Source organism: Mirounga leonina, unplaced genomic scaffold, assembly GCF_011800145.1.
Source record: "Mirounga leonina isolate KUSES-001 unplaced genomic scaffold, KU_Mleo_1.0 Mir_53, whole genome shotgun sequence".
NCBI classification, from domain to species: domain Eukaryota; kingdom Metazoa; phylum Chordata; class Mammalia; order Carnivora; family Phocidae; genus Mirounga; species Mirounga leonina.
This window is the reverse complement of record NW_023270807.1, coordinates 8,754,146-8,769,398: the sequence shown is the minus strand read 5'-3', so window position 1 is coordinate 8,769,398 and position 15,253 is coordinate 8,754,146. Positions and strand designations below refer to the sequence as shown.

The window sequence follows — 15,253 nt, the reverse complement described above, 5'->3', positions numbered from 1 at the left end:
AGGCGGGGGGGGCGTGGCAGGAGCTGGGGAGTGACGTCACTGGAGGCGTCACCGAGGAGGTGCCTAGACCCGCCCCTGTTCCTCGTGGGCGCGTCGACTGGACGCTCTGTTTTTACGTCATTTCCGCAGCACCTCCCTCGGCAGAAGCTTGCGTTAGGAGGGGATTCACTTAGTGTGGGCGGCCGGAGAATACTGTGGTTCAACTGTTTGTTCCTGCCACCCTCCTGGCCCGATACCATGGGAGTGACTTGGTAGGACAGCAAGGGACTTTGTGGGGCGGCGCTTGGGGTCGGGAAGGGCCCTCGGAGCCTGGAGTATACCCGGGAGGAGGCTCGGGACCAGGGTACGCGGTCCCCCACGAGCTGAGCAAGATGTCTTCGGAGTGTGTGGGTGAGGGAGATACTGTGAGGGCTGCGGATTCTCTGGGCTTGTTTGCTCGAAGATGCTCCCAGTCCTGGAAGGCGGCAGGTGAAAGGTTTTGTCCCAGGAGCCCATCGGTGGTTATGTACCTCCTTCCTTTTTCTTCCCAGGAGGCCATCGGGCTGCCCGGGGTGTGGAACGTAAGGGTTGGAAGTAGGATGCCCGGAGTAGGACCCAATCTGCAGGCGGGGCTAGAGGGGGTGCAGGATAGGCAACGAGGAAACCATCTTTTTTTAGGTTTTTCTCCTGCCCCTCCCTACAGCCACCTAATGCAGTTAGACCAGCCCGTGTCTGGTTCTGGTGTGGCCGTTTTAAGTTCTTCAGTCTAGAGGGGGGGAAAAAGAGAAAATGTTGGGAGTTAGATTGGGGTTCAGGCACGTCACCTCTTCAGGATCCGTTTCCTACTATGTTTAATTGTTGGTCTAGTTTCTATGGACTTTTAATCTCTAACATGATATAAGTAGGGTGGCAGAGAAAGGTATGGCCTAATGCTCTTGGGGGCATGAGTTCCAAAATGCTAGATTTCAGATTTTTTTTTTTTTGCTTTCTTTTGAATATTGGTAAATATTAGCATGTTTCCAGTCAGAGAGGGCTGGAGGCTAGGATATCCTGAAGTCAGTGGCTGGAGCCTGGGGGAACTACTCTTTCTGGTAGCTCAGGTTCGTGTAGGCATGTCTGTTACTGCACCTTTGTTTTCTACTGTGGATATCATGAGCCTTTTCTAAGTCTTCTAGTGTAAGGGGGATGTGTGAGGGATGGAATGAAAAGTTTGTAGCATAGAGCCTTGGAACCCTGGAAGCCTCTGTTCTTTCAGTAGAAGACAGAGAGAGGGAATGGGCTGTCAGTCTGTTTGGGTCCCTTGTCAAGTTTTTCACACTCCTGGGGCTTCTGACCCCTGTAACATCAATTTAGGGATTCTCTTATTTTTCTCAATAAGGCACATCATCTCATCGCTCATGAGTGTGTTTTCTGACAAAGAGTAGTGACAATTTTTAGCAACAGCAGGACTCCCATTTTTATACCTTCATGTAGTTGATCTTGAGGTAATGCAGTGTCTTCCAAAATTCAGTAACATATGGTTTTTATATAGCTAGGTACCATCTGTAGTAGTTATTAATGTTTTCTCTTGAATCTATTTATTTTCCCTAAAAACATTTTAACAGGCAGCTACGTCTCTAGGGAAGAAATCTAGTATAGTGGATAAGAACACAGACATGGAGCCAGCCTAACTGGCTTCGAATCTTGACTTATACCACACCAAGCTCTGTGACCTGATGCGAGTCACTCAACCCCTCTGTACTTAAGTTTCTTCATTTGTAGCAAGGAGATAAATAATAGCTCATCTTATAGGGCTGTTGTGAGGGTTCAAAGAGTTCATTTGTCTAAAGGCCTTTGGACACTGCCTGGCACATGGTTGATGCCTAATGATTGTGATCTGCTACTCTGAAGGGGAAGCCAGTTTCACTTACCATAGAAGGAAATCTTTTATTTCATTGTTTTGTTTTATTCTTGTACATACTGTTGCCTCTAGTTCCTAAAAATTATAAACTTGAGACTTGCTTTCTTTTTGATCCTAGGGCTGTTGAATACAATTTTTCGCATTGACAAAATGTTCTATAACACCATTGTCTAATACACTAGCCTTCAGTCACATGTGGCTGTTGAGTCTTTGAAATGTGGGTGGTGCAGCTGAGGAGTTGAGTTTTTAATTTAACTTGTTTTATTAGTTTAAGTGTAAATAGCCACGTGTGGCTTGTGGCTGCTGTACTGGACAGCACACATTCAAAGTGTTCGAGAAATGGTAAAAACATACTAACCCCAAATTGAGATTTTCCCGATAGAGTCAGAACTGAAGGAATCACAAAGGACATCCCTTTCTCATATGACTCAATGTTATGAATTGCTCAGCCTCTGTACCACTTAAAACCTTCTCTTGAACATTGGCACACATGTCCCGCTTGGGAAACACTGGTGTGATAGATAGGAAGTTCACTACACTGATGTGAGTGTCCTGAGATCTGTGTTCTAGTTCTTAGTGGAGCTCTCAGGAACTGTGAGCCTCTATTTCCTCGTCTTTAAAATGAGAGAGAGGGTCAGGGTAGGTGGTCTCTAAGGTAACTCCTGGCCCTGGAGAGCTGTGATTCTGTGGGTAAATGAGTGGCTCAGTGAGTGTACGTGTGTCTCTGGATACTGATGATTTGGTCCTCTCCCTTCCAGTGTGTCCCAGATGCCTGTGGCTGAGGGCAAGAGTGTCCAGCAGACGGTGGAGCTCCTCACCCGGAAGTTGGAGATGCTTGGGGCAGAGAAGCAAGGAACATTTTGCGTGGATTGTGAGACCTACCACACAGCTGCCTCCACTCTTGGCAGCCAAGGTCAGTGAGATGGGTGCAGGATGGCTGGAACCTCACTTGGAGTTGATTGACATTCATGTTCATTGAAATCTTTATGCTCTTTTGCTAAGGGTGGTATTCTTGAACATGTGGCAGATGTTTCTGAATTCATTAAATCTCAGTCCTTCATCTCTTAGACTGGGCCGATGCCTTAGTCTTTCTGCACTTTGCACTTTAAAGCTGTGTTTCTCGGGAGATTGGTCACTGGCTAACTGCATCTAAGCATCTGGGTTACTTGTTAAAGGTGCAGAGTCCTGGGGCGCCTGTGTGCCTCAGTTGATTAAGCATCCGACTCTTGTTTTTGGCTCAGGTCATGATCTCGGGGTCCTGGGATCAAGTCCCGCGTCGGGCTCCATGCTCAGCACAGCATCTGCTTAGGATTCTTTCTCCCTTTCCCTTTGCCCCTTCTCCCGTTCTCACTCTCTATTCTCTCTCTCTCAAATAAATAAATAAAATCTTAAAAAAATAAAGGTGCAAAGTCTCAGCTCTCCTTACCGCCTAACTGGTGCTACAAGCCCCGTAATTATACTTCCGCCAGCTCCCTTGATGATCTTTATGCACTCTTAAGTTTGAGAGAGACTCCTTTTAGGCCCAGAAGTCTATGATTCTTTCACAGCTTTAGAGTTTTTAGAACTTTGTGCAGAAGGGCTTTCAGATTCCTACACCTAGCCAGTAGCCTTGGATACCTCATTGTATGACCTTGACCATTGAATCAACTTTTGTTTCAAATATATTGAGATGGGCTGTGGATGATGGTGGTAGGGAGGCAAAAAGAATCTTTTTTTTTCTTCAAATTTTTATTTAAATTCTAGTTAGTTAACATATAGTGTAATATTGGTCTCAGGAGTAGAATTCAGTGATTCGTCGTTTACATATAACACTGGGTGCTCACCACCCATTTAGCCCCCCACCCACCTCCCTTTATCAACCCTGTTTGTTCTCTGTTGTTCAGGGTCTTTTATGGTTTGCTTCCCTCTCTCTCTTTTTCCCCCCCTCCCATATGTTCAACTGTTTTGTTTCTTAAATTCTACATCTGAGTGACATCATGGTATTTGTCTTTCTCTGACTTACTTCACTTAGCATAATACACTCTAGTTCTATCCACGTCTTTGCAAATAGCAAAATTTTTCTTTTTGATGGCAGAGTAATATTCCATTATATATTTATATAGTATATAGAGATGTATTACATGTATAAGTTGTATATATATAGACACATTAGATATATAGATAATAGATACACATATATATATTTCTCCCACATTTTCTTTGTCCATGCATCAGCCAGTGGACATTTGGGCTCTTTCCATAATTTGGCTATTGTTGATAATGCTGCTGTAAACATCAGGATGCATGTACCCCTTCGAATCTGTATTTTTGTATCCTTTCGATAAATACCTAGTAGTGCAATTGCTGGGTCGTAGGGTAGTTTCTTTTCTAAAATTCTTGAGAAACCTCCATACTGTTTTCCAGAGGGGTTGCACCAGTTTGCATTCCCACCAACAGTGTGAGAGGGTTCCCCTTTCTCCACATCCTCACCAACATCTGTTGTTTCCCATGTTTAGAGAACCTTTGAATATGAGTTAGAGAACCTGGGTTCTCTTAGTCTTGCCTCTGTAGTAATTTGACCTAGGACAGTTCTAAAGCACAGTGATGAAGAGGCTAGATCATGGAACCAGAGAACTAAGTCCTGGTCACATACTAACTGCCACTTAGTGAAGTCCCACAACCTATGACCGTTCCTATGCCAGTCATTTGCCTATTTCCCCATAGATCCATTCCCCATACCTCCCCTGCAGACAACATTTGCCAGGTGCCCTTTTAGTCATCTTTGGCCAGTGAGGGGCAGTGGGGAATTTTAGAGGCCCGAAGCAAGGGAGAGCACAGGATCTCCTCCTCTCCTGCTTTGGGTGGTGTCTCCGGCTGTGACTGTGGTCTCTTCCTTGGTTTTAGCTCCTGCTGGGTGCCTCTCGTGCCTCGCTCTAATGACAGCACATCCTCTCTTTTTCCTTCCAGCCTTTGGGGTGGTAGTAGCTCCCTGTACTGCTAATATTTGAGCGGCCTCACCATTTGTTTGGTTTTTCGGTTTTTCCAACCCTGGTATTTCGTTCCCTGTATTAAATCCCTTCTAATGAAACTATTTGCTACGGGGTCTGTTTCTATACCTTCCTAGGACAGTTTGTCATTTGCAAAATGAAAATATCATAGTACTGATCCCCTAGTGTTTTGCTCATTAAATAAGTTATTATGTGCAAAGCACTTAGAACTGAGGTGGTTGTGTAGTAAGTATTTAATAAGTAAGAGCTCTACCGAGTTTCACCATCAGTAAAATCACAGGGTTACCATTACTTGTGCCTTCAGTAGGAATCAAAAGAGAAAACAGTTACGAAAGCGTTTGGAAAACAAAACATTTGTGCACAGGTATAAGATGGCGTACCGTATCTAAGAAACTACCTGTTGTAGGCTCTGTTTTCCTGATCTGACCTTTACTTTTTAAGGAGCTACAGTCTAGTTGGGGAGAGGACACATTGGCAGCGGACAGGGGTTGGAATGGAAGGAGCAATAAACTTGAGGTCAGAAGGCCCGGATTGGAGTTCCAGTTCTGCTCCTTACTGGCTCTGTGCCTTTAGATCACAAGTTCTCACATGGACCAGCATTAACATCACCCCGAGAGCTCATTAACACAGATTGCTGGGCCCCTCCCAGACTTTTCCACTCAGGAAGTGTGGGCTGGGGCAGAGAATCCGCATTTCCACCAAGTGCCCAGGTGGTGGTGCTGCTGCTGCCCGTCCTGAACCCTATAGGCTTCACTTTCCTTGTCTGTAAAAGCGGGGACAGTAACGCTGGTTCTGCTTGCTTCACAAGTTTGTGCCAATACAGAGATACTTGTTTTTTTTTTTAAAGATTTTATTTATTTATTTGTGAGAGATAGCACAAGCTGGGGGAGAGAAAGAGGGAGAAGCAGACTCCCTGCTGAGCAGGGAGCTCGATGCGGGGCTCAGTCCCAGGACCCCGAGATCATGACCTGAGCCAAAGCAGACGCTTAGCCAACTGAGCCACCCAGGTGTGCCCAAAGATACTTTATTTTGATTTTAAAAATACTATTGTCTGTAAACAACTGGCAGTGCCTTCTTCATTAAAAAAAACCTTAGTTGACTTTCAAAGTATTTTCAAGAAAGTAAGAACACCTACAGACTCGTATGGTATGAATTAAATAATTACAGTGAGTTTGCACAAGAACAGAATGACAGATCAGCTTTGGATGTCTTTTTTTTTTTTTTTGGAAGGTTGAAATATTTTGTGCTGGGTTTAGCAGGAGGTGAAAGGTACCCATTGGCAGCAAGCGGTCAGGAGGGATGTGAGGAGAGGTTGGTGCAGAGCCTGTTGAGTTCTGAAAGTGGCAGCAGAGTGGAGGCCTGTGTAGAGGTCTCCGCCCTATCTCCTCTTTTCCACTGTTAAACTCTCATTTTTTTTTTTTTTTTAAGATTTTATTTATTTGACAGAGAGAGACACATAGTAAGAGAGGGAACACAAGCAGGGGGAGTGGGAGAGGGAGAAGCAGGCTTCCCACGGAGCAGGGAGCCCGACGCGGGGCTTGATCCCAGGACCGTGGGATCATGACCTGAGCCGAAGGCAGACGCTTCACGACTGAGCCACCAGGCGCCCCTGTTAAACTCTCATTCTTGCCTAGAATATCTTTCCTTCTCTGTGTGGCTGAACCCTACCCTCTCTTCATATCATAGTTCAGGTCCTGCTTTCTCCATGAAAGTTTTTCCTGCTGACTCTTGCACACTTTGATCTCTTTCTGCTCTGGTCTTTTTTCCTTCCAAGAAGATTTCTGGTCTATCCCACGTAAGCACTTTAACGACTGAGCCACCCAGGCGTCCCTCTAGTTAAGTCTTAATAAATACTTGGGATTGTGGTAGTCTATCCCTTAATTCTTGCGGTCTATGAGAGGGCGATCTTGCTTTCCATTTTCAGTTGACCAAATATATGTAGCTTTCCTTTCTTCTTGCAGAAAATCTCTAGTAGTGGGGCGCCTGGGTGACTCAGTTAAACGTCTGCCTTTGGCTAAGGTCATGATCCCGAGGTCCTGGGATCGAGCCCTACATTGGGCTCCCTGCTTGGCGGGGAGCCTGCTTCTCCCTTTCCCACTCCCCCTGCTTGTGTTCCCTCTCTCTCTGTTTCTCTCTTTCTCAAATAAATAAATAAAATCTTTAAAAAAAAACCTCTAGTAGTAATCAACAAGAAAACTCATTTCTCAGAGACCGGAAGGGGTAGACTGGGGCTTGAAACTAGACCTTCTGATTCCAGATCTTGAGTCCTTTCTGTGAATGTGCTGATTGCTTCCCAAGTCAGCTGATACATTAAAGTACTCCAAGGGTTCGGGTGCTTGGGTGGCTCAGTTGGTTAAGCGTCTGCCTTTGGCTCAGGTCATGATCCCAGGGTGCTGGGATTGAGTTCCACATCTGGCTCCCTGCTCAGCGAGGAGTCTGCTTCTCCCTCTACTGTTCCCCCCTGCTCATGTGCACGTGCGCGCTCTCTCTCTCTCTAATAAATAAATACAATCTTTTTTTCTAAAGATCTTCCTAATTTGTCATCAACAGCCGTCTATGAGCCCATCACTCAACTTAAGAACTAAACTGTTACCAGTGCTATTGAAGTTCCCTTGTGCTCCTCATGTTTTCTGTAGAGCAGGGTTTTACTACATGCTGCCTTGCCTGCCGTTCTTCTCCCTTCCTCTTTGGAAAAGACTGTTGGTGAGGGGATTCCCCCCACATCGCCCTCCAAGATGGCTGAGGTAATGGCAGATTGCCATCTGGCCATGTTCCGCTCATTTGACTCTATTCCAGGGTTTGCGGAGGAAGATGTTGATGCTGATAGAATCTCTGTCTCTGCAGGTCAGGCTGGGAAGCTGATGTATGTGATGCACAACTCAGAGTACCCTCTGAGCTGCTTCGCTCTCTTTGAGAACGGCCCTTGGCTTATTGCCGACACCAACTTCGATGTGCTCATGGTGAAGCTCAAGGGCTTTTTCCAGAGTGCCAAGGCCAGCAAGATTGAGACCCGGGGTACCCGTTACCAGTACTGTGACTTCCTAGTGAAGGTGGGCACAGTCACCATGGGGCCCAGTGCCCGAGGCATCTCTGTAGAGGTAAGACCTTGGGGAAACAGGAGCAGTATGTGCTGAAGGGCTGCTCAGCAGAGGCTCTGCAGATTTTCTCACCCCTCTGAATGCAAACAGGTGTTTATGCCTTCCTCATCCCTGTCTCCAGGGCATGTGTGCTCCCTTGTCCCTGCATCTTTTACCCTTTCTTTAATCATTCAGGTTCTGGCCCAGGGTGGGAATGGGAAGCTGGGGTCACAACAGGTAGAAAGCTTAAGAAGGCTGACTTGCTGGAGAAGGGAAGGGATAGTCAAGGGAGGAAGGTAATTGTGATGTGGAGGGACTGGTCACCCATCACAAGGACTGGAGCAAACCAGGGCAACTTTTTGTGCAGGTAACTTTTGGGAGGTGGGCCCTAAATAGTGTGTCTACATCCCTTTCCCTAGTACACCTTAAGATAGGTCTCAGAGATTGTGTAGCAAGATGAGCCTTTCCTTTTGACATGCTGTCGACTTCTTTCGTGGTGGAAAGAGGTGTGTGTGGTGACTTCATCTCTGAGGTATATATTGGAAACCACAAAGAGGGAGTGTGGCAGTAGCTGGCTTTGGGACCAGTGAAATTCCTCAATCTACCATGTGCCCAGCACTATGTGAGATTTAAAAAAAAAAAATAGGTGACCTACAGGGCCTGCCTTTTGAACATGTAGGATTTAGTAAGCGAGCGAAGCTGAAACACACAAACTGTTTTTGAAGTCAGTCCGTAAGACGTTCCGAGGCACATTGCTCTGGGGATTCAGGCCAGTGAGAGCACTGGTGACTTTGAGGATGGGGATGCTTTCTTCTGGAGTAGCATGTAAAGAGGGACTTAAAATGTAGAGATGTGGGGCGCCTGGGTGGCTCAGTTGTTAAGCGTCTGCCTTCGGCTCAGGTCATGATCCCAGGGTCCTGGGATCGAGCCCCGCATCAGGCTCCCTGCTCCGTGGGAGGCCTGCTTCTCCCTCTCCCACTCTCCCTGTTTGTGTTTCCTCTCTTGCTATCTCTCTCTCTATCAAATAAATAAATAAAATCTTTAAAAAAAAAAAAATGTAGAGATGTGGGGAGAGATAAACCCCACTAAGCATTCCAGGTAGAGAAAAGGGCCTTAGCGGTAAATTACTTCTCTGAAACTGCTGGGACCTTTGGGGCCAAGATTTCCTGACCCCTTTTGGCTTGTGATACACCTTGCATTTGCTGAGACCCAGTGGGAACCCACTGTCTGCTTATCCTAAATGTTTCCATTTTTGTAGTACACATATATCGCAGCTCTTTCTTAACGTGTTTCTCCTTATGCTTACTAATTATTTTTCCTGCCATCTTTCCAGTGAAAAGCCAGGAGAAAGGAATGAGAAAGTCTTAAGATGTAGCTCCTTTGACCCCTGGCACATTGGTTGGGAAATTACTTCTTAGGGTCAGTTGGGGTCTTTTGTGGGGGTAATGTTTGGTCTTAAAGAGACTTAAGAGCATATGTGTCTATTTGCCCCCTATGGACACACACACACACACACACACATAGATACATATACACTCTTACCTTCTGTTGTTCATTTTCTCTCAGAATTCTTCTGAGCTCTCCTTGGATCTTCATGTAGCATAGCAGGGACTGTACCATTCTGAGATCATCAAAGGGGGCCTGTGTCTGTTTCTGGGTCTTGTGGGTTGGGGCTGTAGGTTGATAAGTCCCAAGATGAGAATGTGAGAGATGCCTAAAGGGAATGATGCTGGGTATGTGGAATCCCTAGTGTTTGGCTTGAGTATTTTTCTGTGGAGCAACATTGTGTTAGAAGGTGTGTGTCTTTGGCTTGTGGTTGGAGAAGATGGGAGCAGGGGGCAAGAGGTGCAAGAGAAGCAGAAGACCTTGTCCTTGCCCTCACTCACCCTTGTTCTCTGTTCTTTTGGTCCCCAGGTGGAGTATGGCCCCTGTGTGGTAGCTAGCGACTGCTGGAGCCTGCTGCTCGAGTTCCTACAGAGTTTTCTAGGCAGCCACACACCAGGGGCTCCTGCAGCGTTTGGGAACAGACACGATGCCATCTATGGCCCAGCAGATACCATGATCCAATACATGGAACTCTTCAATAAGATCCGCAAGCAGCAGCAGGTGCCGGTGGCTGGGATTCGTTAGTGACTGGCAACTGCCTGGCTGAGCTCTGTCACCAGGGGGACTGCGCAGGAGGAGCAGGGGCTGCACCCTGAGGCCCCTGGACCCCAGAAACCCAGGGCAGACATGGAGGCTTCTCTCCATCTTCCCAGCTGTGACTTTTGTTCTGGGGATCTGGACTTCCCTCCCCTGACCCTCACACACAGCCCCCCAGCAGCTGCTTCACCCTACGCCTTACTGGACTTGGCCTGTTCTCAAGAATGGTAATTATGAAGAGTGGAGAAGTGTGGAGCTTTCCTGCTTTAGGGGAAAAGGTAGGACAGGCCTGCCTAGTGTTGGTGGGAAAGCAATCTGTATCTCCAACTACTGAGGATTTGGCTTAGGTCCACGGTGGATGGACTGGGCTGGGCTGGGCTGTAATAAAGGCCTCTTCCTCTACTCCAGGGATGCAGGTGGGCTTCTCCTGGAGAAGGAGTAGGAGGCATAACTTGGTGTGATGGCTATCATTTCCTGACCTGTTTGCTGAAGTGAACTGTGAGTTGACTTTTCTAGGATGTTGCCGAAATCCTTTGGAGTCTCCCTCTGGCATCTTTCCATTCTGTTGTGAATGAGGTTAAGCCAGAGGCTAAGCTGCTGTAACAAAGAGAACCTTAAGTACAGTGGCTCCTGGTAGAAGTTTATTCTTCTCTCTTCTAATAGTACAGATATTATCAGATGGTCTGGGGTAGATTTAACTGTACAAGGTCACCAGGACCTCGGTTTCCTTCTGTCTTGTTTAGCCAACCCTGGGGTGTTGACCTTGACCACAAGGTCAAAGCAGACTCATCAGCTCCATGCCTACAATACACCGGGGAAAGAGAGAGCAAAGCAGTTTCTTTTTAAAGGATATGACCTGGAGTCACTCAAATCAGTGTGGTCACACTTTGCTGAAAGGGACGCTGGGACATAGTCTCTTGCTTGGGTGGCCATGGGTCCAGTTAAAACTCAGGGGCTTCTGTGACTAAAAGATAAAGGAGAATATGGGGGCCCAGTGAGGGGCCTCTGCTACATGGAACTCAATGGATGTGCCCAGGAGGGCTCTTTGTTGTTATTTTGCAGAGCACCCCCTGTGAAGCTATTTGTGAATTGCACTAGGATAGGGCAGGTGCTAGAGCTAGAGCCACTTGTGAGTTTTGCTGGCTTAGTCACACTGGGCAGTCAGTTCCGCACCCCTTGCCTAAGGGTTCACAGCTTCCTGAGCTCTTGGTCCTCATCTCATTTGAGCCTCTAAGCTGCTCATTGGACTTATGTCGCCTGCTCACCTGACTCTGGCTGCAGAAATGTTCAGTCGGGCTAACATTGATATATACAGGCAGGGATGGTCTGAGGAAACACGTTAATATACTTTACTACAGACCTGTCCTCAAGGATACCGTCCCTCACTGAAGGTACCTCAGAGAAATTAGTTTCAGATCTAATGCCTCTGCAACAGGAATCAGGAGGCGATCATGTTTCCCTTGTAGCTTTGGCTGGCAGGAAGCTCAGATTAACTCTGTAACTGCAGGACCTGCCAGCTGCACTTTTTGTTCTCCTTTGCCCCTGGCTTTTTGTTTGGTTCTTTGTTCTGTTTTTGCTTGTTTAAATTGAGGTGTGTTTTAGATGTCATTTACAGACAATAAAATGCATAGATTTTATGTTTTTGGCCTTCTGATTTATATTTGCTCTTGTTCAGCTTTATCTGTTTGTATTTTTCTGTAGGCCCCCTCAAATCTTTTGTGAGACGAGACAGCATTTTGAATATAATGTATTTTTGAAAATATATAGAGATTGAGTGTGGTAAATATGATTCTAGATGTATGCATTTTAGGGAGGGATTCTGTGCTCTAAAAACTAAAGAAGAGTATAAACTCCCTAACTATCGTTTGCCTTTCAGACACAATCTTGGCTCATACATTTTCAGCATTCTTCACTTTTGTTTTTTTCCCTTATTTCAAGCACACATTTAACCAACGTTAAGTCCAGTGGGCACCAGATCAGTCTTTATGAACTGCCGCTTGGGGTACTTCTGTCCACCTTTGTCCTTTGCGTCAATTAAAGAAAATTTATCTCTAAAAAAGGCAGGTAACGCAATACATTTCTTCATTTAACAAATATGGCTCTGCTAGCGAAGTTGCCCAAACTGAGCTGGTAACTAGTGAGAAGGGTCCAGATGTCATCTAGCTTTTGTGTGCAAGTCAGAATGGGACTTCACAGAGTTGTTTAGGATTGTCATTGTATCATTTTTGAAAGTTCAGGTTGAATGAAAGCTTAGGAGCATTGGTATAAATTTAAGGAAAAAAGGGCGTGGTGATCCTCATTTTATAAATGAAAACTTAAACACGGCTGGTTAATGGAGATGCCATATGTTTGGGTTTAAATCTGATGTTTTTCCTTCTACACTAGACTTGCCTTCCTATGCTTTCCCCCTCTTCCCATCTGTAGTCACCCCCAAAAGAGCAGAAACTGGGAAATTCTGAGACCCTGCTAACATGTCATCTTGGTGGGCACCTTTGTCAGAGCCACATAGAAATCTGCCAGTGTCGACTGTCAGAGCTCTGCAGGGCAACTGTAGGACTCATCTAGTCTTCCTTTACTGGGAGATGGGGGAGATGGGGGTTCCCACAGAGGTCATGCTGAGAGAGGAGGCCGCAGTTGAGACCAAATTTCAGGCTCAGGACACCTGGCTACCAGCATGTGTCTAAGTGTGGCACCTGGGCCTCTGTGCGGTGCCAGGTGATTTTAGGTGGAGTGTGGAAAACACTTATATTAATACTTACGTCTTATTCTAATGTATATTAGAAAAAAGCAGAACTAGCACTTTATTCCTTAGGATGAGGGTAAGTTTTTAAGGAAGAGTCCATTTACAAGAACTATTAAGTTCTTGCACAAAGGATACCTGCAGATGGCAAAATCTGGGACGGCAGAAGGCAAATGCTGGGATTTGGGGAACCCTGTATTCCACCTGTGTCTAGCCCATCACTTGTAACCATTTGTGGTTCCTCCTCTGGCTGTGCTTTCCTCCTGTCTCCTGTGCTCTTGTGATTCTCTGTACTCCTGTTCCTAGGCTGCCTCCTGCTTGCTTGCCTCAGATCTTGAGTACCAGGTGGTCAGTCACATTTCCCCGGCCCTCTGTTGGTGTCCCTGCTCCTCTGAAGGAATACTTAGAGACTGACCACTCCTCTCCACCACCAGGTCATCCCCAACCCAGTGTGTCCAGTATTCAGTCATGAGGCTTCAGTGAAATTTTTCTTTCCAAATCCTGGATGATAAAGGAGAGTAGTTAGAAATTCCCACCTACATATGCCCTCCAGGTGTCAAGAGTTGAGACTCTGAGAACATAGGAAGGGCGATAGGCTGAACATTTTGAGGATGTGAACACAGTAGATCTGGAGCCAAGCAGGAATGATGGGTTGCCCCACTGTCTCCACGTGCATACCTATAATTCCCAGTATTGTCTTTCCCTCGCCACAGCCTCCCTCTCTGTATCTGCCACTGTCCGGGCCCCTTGGGCTGCAGGCCCCAGTCACAAGTGCCACGTGGCATGGCTGAAACCAGTTGTATTACAAGTTTGGTCCTCTCCTGGGGGTTGGTGTCTTTGGACTTTGAGTAGTCTCTTCTTGGACTTGGGGCTCTCCCCCAAGATGAGTTTCTGCCATTGTGTAGAGCATACCAAAATCAGTCTCTTGGGTTACAAGGGACCCTTTAGGTCACCTCATTTGACCATGGTTCGGGACTCAGATCTTTACATCATCCCTCCCAGAGGTCATGCAGCCTTCACTTGGCCTCATCTAGGGAAATCCCTTCCCTGTGTATTTCATCGCTTTTCTCAATAACTGAGACAAACACAAAACAAGACAGAACATACCTGTCCTTTCCTTCCCGGATCATGGAGACTGTATTGTGCTTAATGAGGGAGTTTCTTCTTAGTTGGTGCTGGAATGTGAGTGGATGGTGACTCTAAAGTAGTGATTCTTACTTAAGGCAGCCTAACCCCCGAGGGGAGCCCCGAGAGGACGAAGATGCCTTGAAAGCTTTGTGTGTATATGTGTGCAGTTTTGGGGGAATAGGATTTACAGGGTTCATTAGAGTATCTCAAAGATCTGTGATCTAAAAAAGGGTCTCTAAAAGAACAGATCCTGAAGGGAAACAGGAAGGCAAAGGTGAAGCAGATGTGAAATACATCTTGCTGGCTTATCGTATGCAAAACCTTCCCCTGCCGCTCGGACCCCTTCTCTAAGGTCTCATCCAGGGATTTTTCTCCTTCATTTCATAGTTCTTCAGGCCTTTTGGTCAGTTTCTGGCAAGCGGGACTGTTTTCCTGCTCTTACCTTTCCTATTGGTTCCCCCTTCTTCTGTCTTTACACAAACATGCATGCAACCTTTTATAAATGGGTAAGAGTAAATATATAAGAAGAATTTTTATAGCTTTCTCGGGGGCCCCAGGAGTAGTTACTCTCCCATTATTACACACTCCATGGGATCTGGTAATTATTCCGTTGTAATGGAACTTGGCATAATGAGTATATTTTCATTGTTCAGAATGATGTCATTGATGAGGCCAAGAAGTAGTTCTGCGTCTCTGTGATGAAATTAGCAAGTTAAAAAAAAATTCTTGAAACTATGAGGGCAAAGATTCCTAATTCTCTTGCATTCTCTGTTTTATTTGCCATCACATTCCTGCCCCATCAGATGGCATAGACCTGTTTTTAAGGTTAATACGAATTCTGCCAAAATTTCTTTGGAGGCTTAAAAAGAATTTAGGGATGCCTGGGTGGCAGCCGGTTTAGTGTCTGCCTTTGGCTCAGGTCATGATTCCAGGGTCCTGGGATGGAGTCCTACATCTGGCTCCTTGCTCGGCAGGGAGCCTGCTTCTCCCTCTCCCTCTGCTGCTTCCCCTGCTTGTGCTGTCTCTCTCTCTGACAAATAAATAAATAAAATCTTAAAAAATGATTTAGGGAATGCATTTATATATCCTAAGGATGTGGAGGTGACAGGTATTCTAAGGCAACTACTAAAAGAGAGAGCACTGCTTTAGGAGACAGGTGCTGGGTGCTGGCCATAGTACTGTCCTGAACTTGCCAGGTATCTTCAGTCAAGTTGGCCTTTCTGGGTCTCATCAGTAAAGTGGGAATAAATGATGCCTACTTTACATTTTTCATAGGCTTGTCGAGGGGCTCAAGGGAGAA

General features: G+C 46.1%; 2 protein-coding genes across 3 annotated transcripts in view; both read left to right on the top strand.

Moving 5' to 3' along the window:
* The first annotated feature begins 119 nt into the window (after nt 1–119).
* Nucleotides 120–11,722, top strand: MED20 (mediator complex subunit 20). 2 transcript variants are annotated; one of them, XM_034991118.1, is made up of 4 exons: nt 120–251; nt 2,638–2,792; nt 7,711–7,964; nt 9,858–11,722. In XM_034991118.1, the coding sequence occupies exons 1-4, from the start codon at nt 238–240 to the stop codon at nt 10,071–10,073; spliced, it is 639 nt and encodes a 212-aa protein (XP_034847009.1). In that variant the 5' UTR covers nt 120–237; the 3' UTR covers nt 10,074–11,722. The 2 variants fall into 2 exon arrangements, with proteins under 2 accessions (XP_034847009.1, XP_034847010.1); XM_034991119.1 differs by lacking the exon at nt 120–251 and adding an exon at nt 7,417–7,610 and having other exon boundaries at nt 2,721–2,792.
* Nucleotides 11,723–11,884: 162 nt separating this feature from the next.
* USP49 (ubiquitin specific peptidase 49) overlaps nt 11,885–15,253 on the top strand; it is an 83,936-nt gene continuing 80,567 nt past the window's right edge. The window contains exon 1 of the mRNA XM_034991121.1: nt 11,885–12,149. The gene's annotated coding sequence lies outside the window, so the exon portion shown is untranslated. The remainder of the gene's footprint in view (nt 12,150–15,253) is intronic.

Bases quoted from the DNA above. Each gene is read 5' to 3' on its own strand.
- MED20 (XM_034991118.1), top strand. The intron at 2,793-7,710 runs GTCAGTGAGATG...CTGTCTCTGCAG, and splicing joins CTCCACTCTTGGCAGCCAAG to GTCAGGCTGGGAAGCTGATG. The intron at 7,965-9,857 runs GTAAGACCTTGG...TTTGGTCCCCAG, and splicing joins CCCGAGGCATCTCTGTAGAG to GTGGAGTATGGCCCCTGTGT.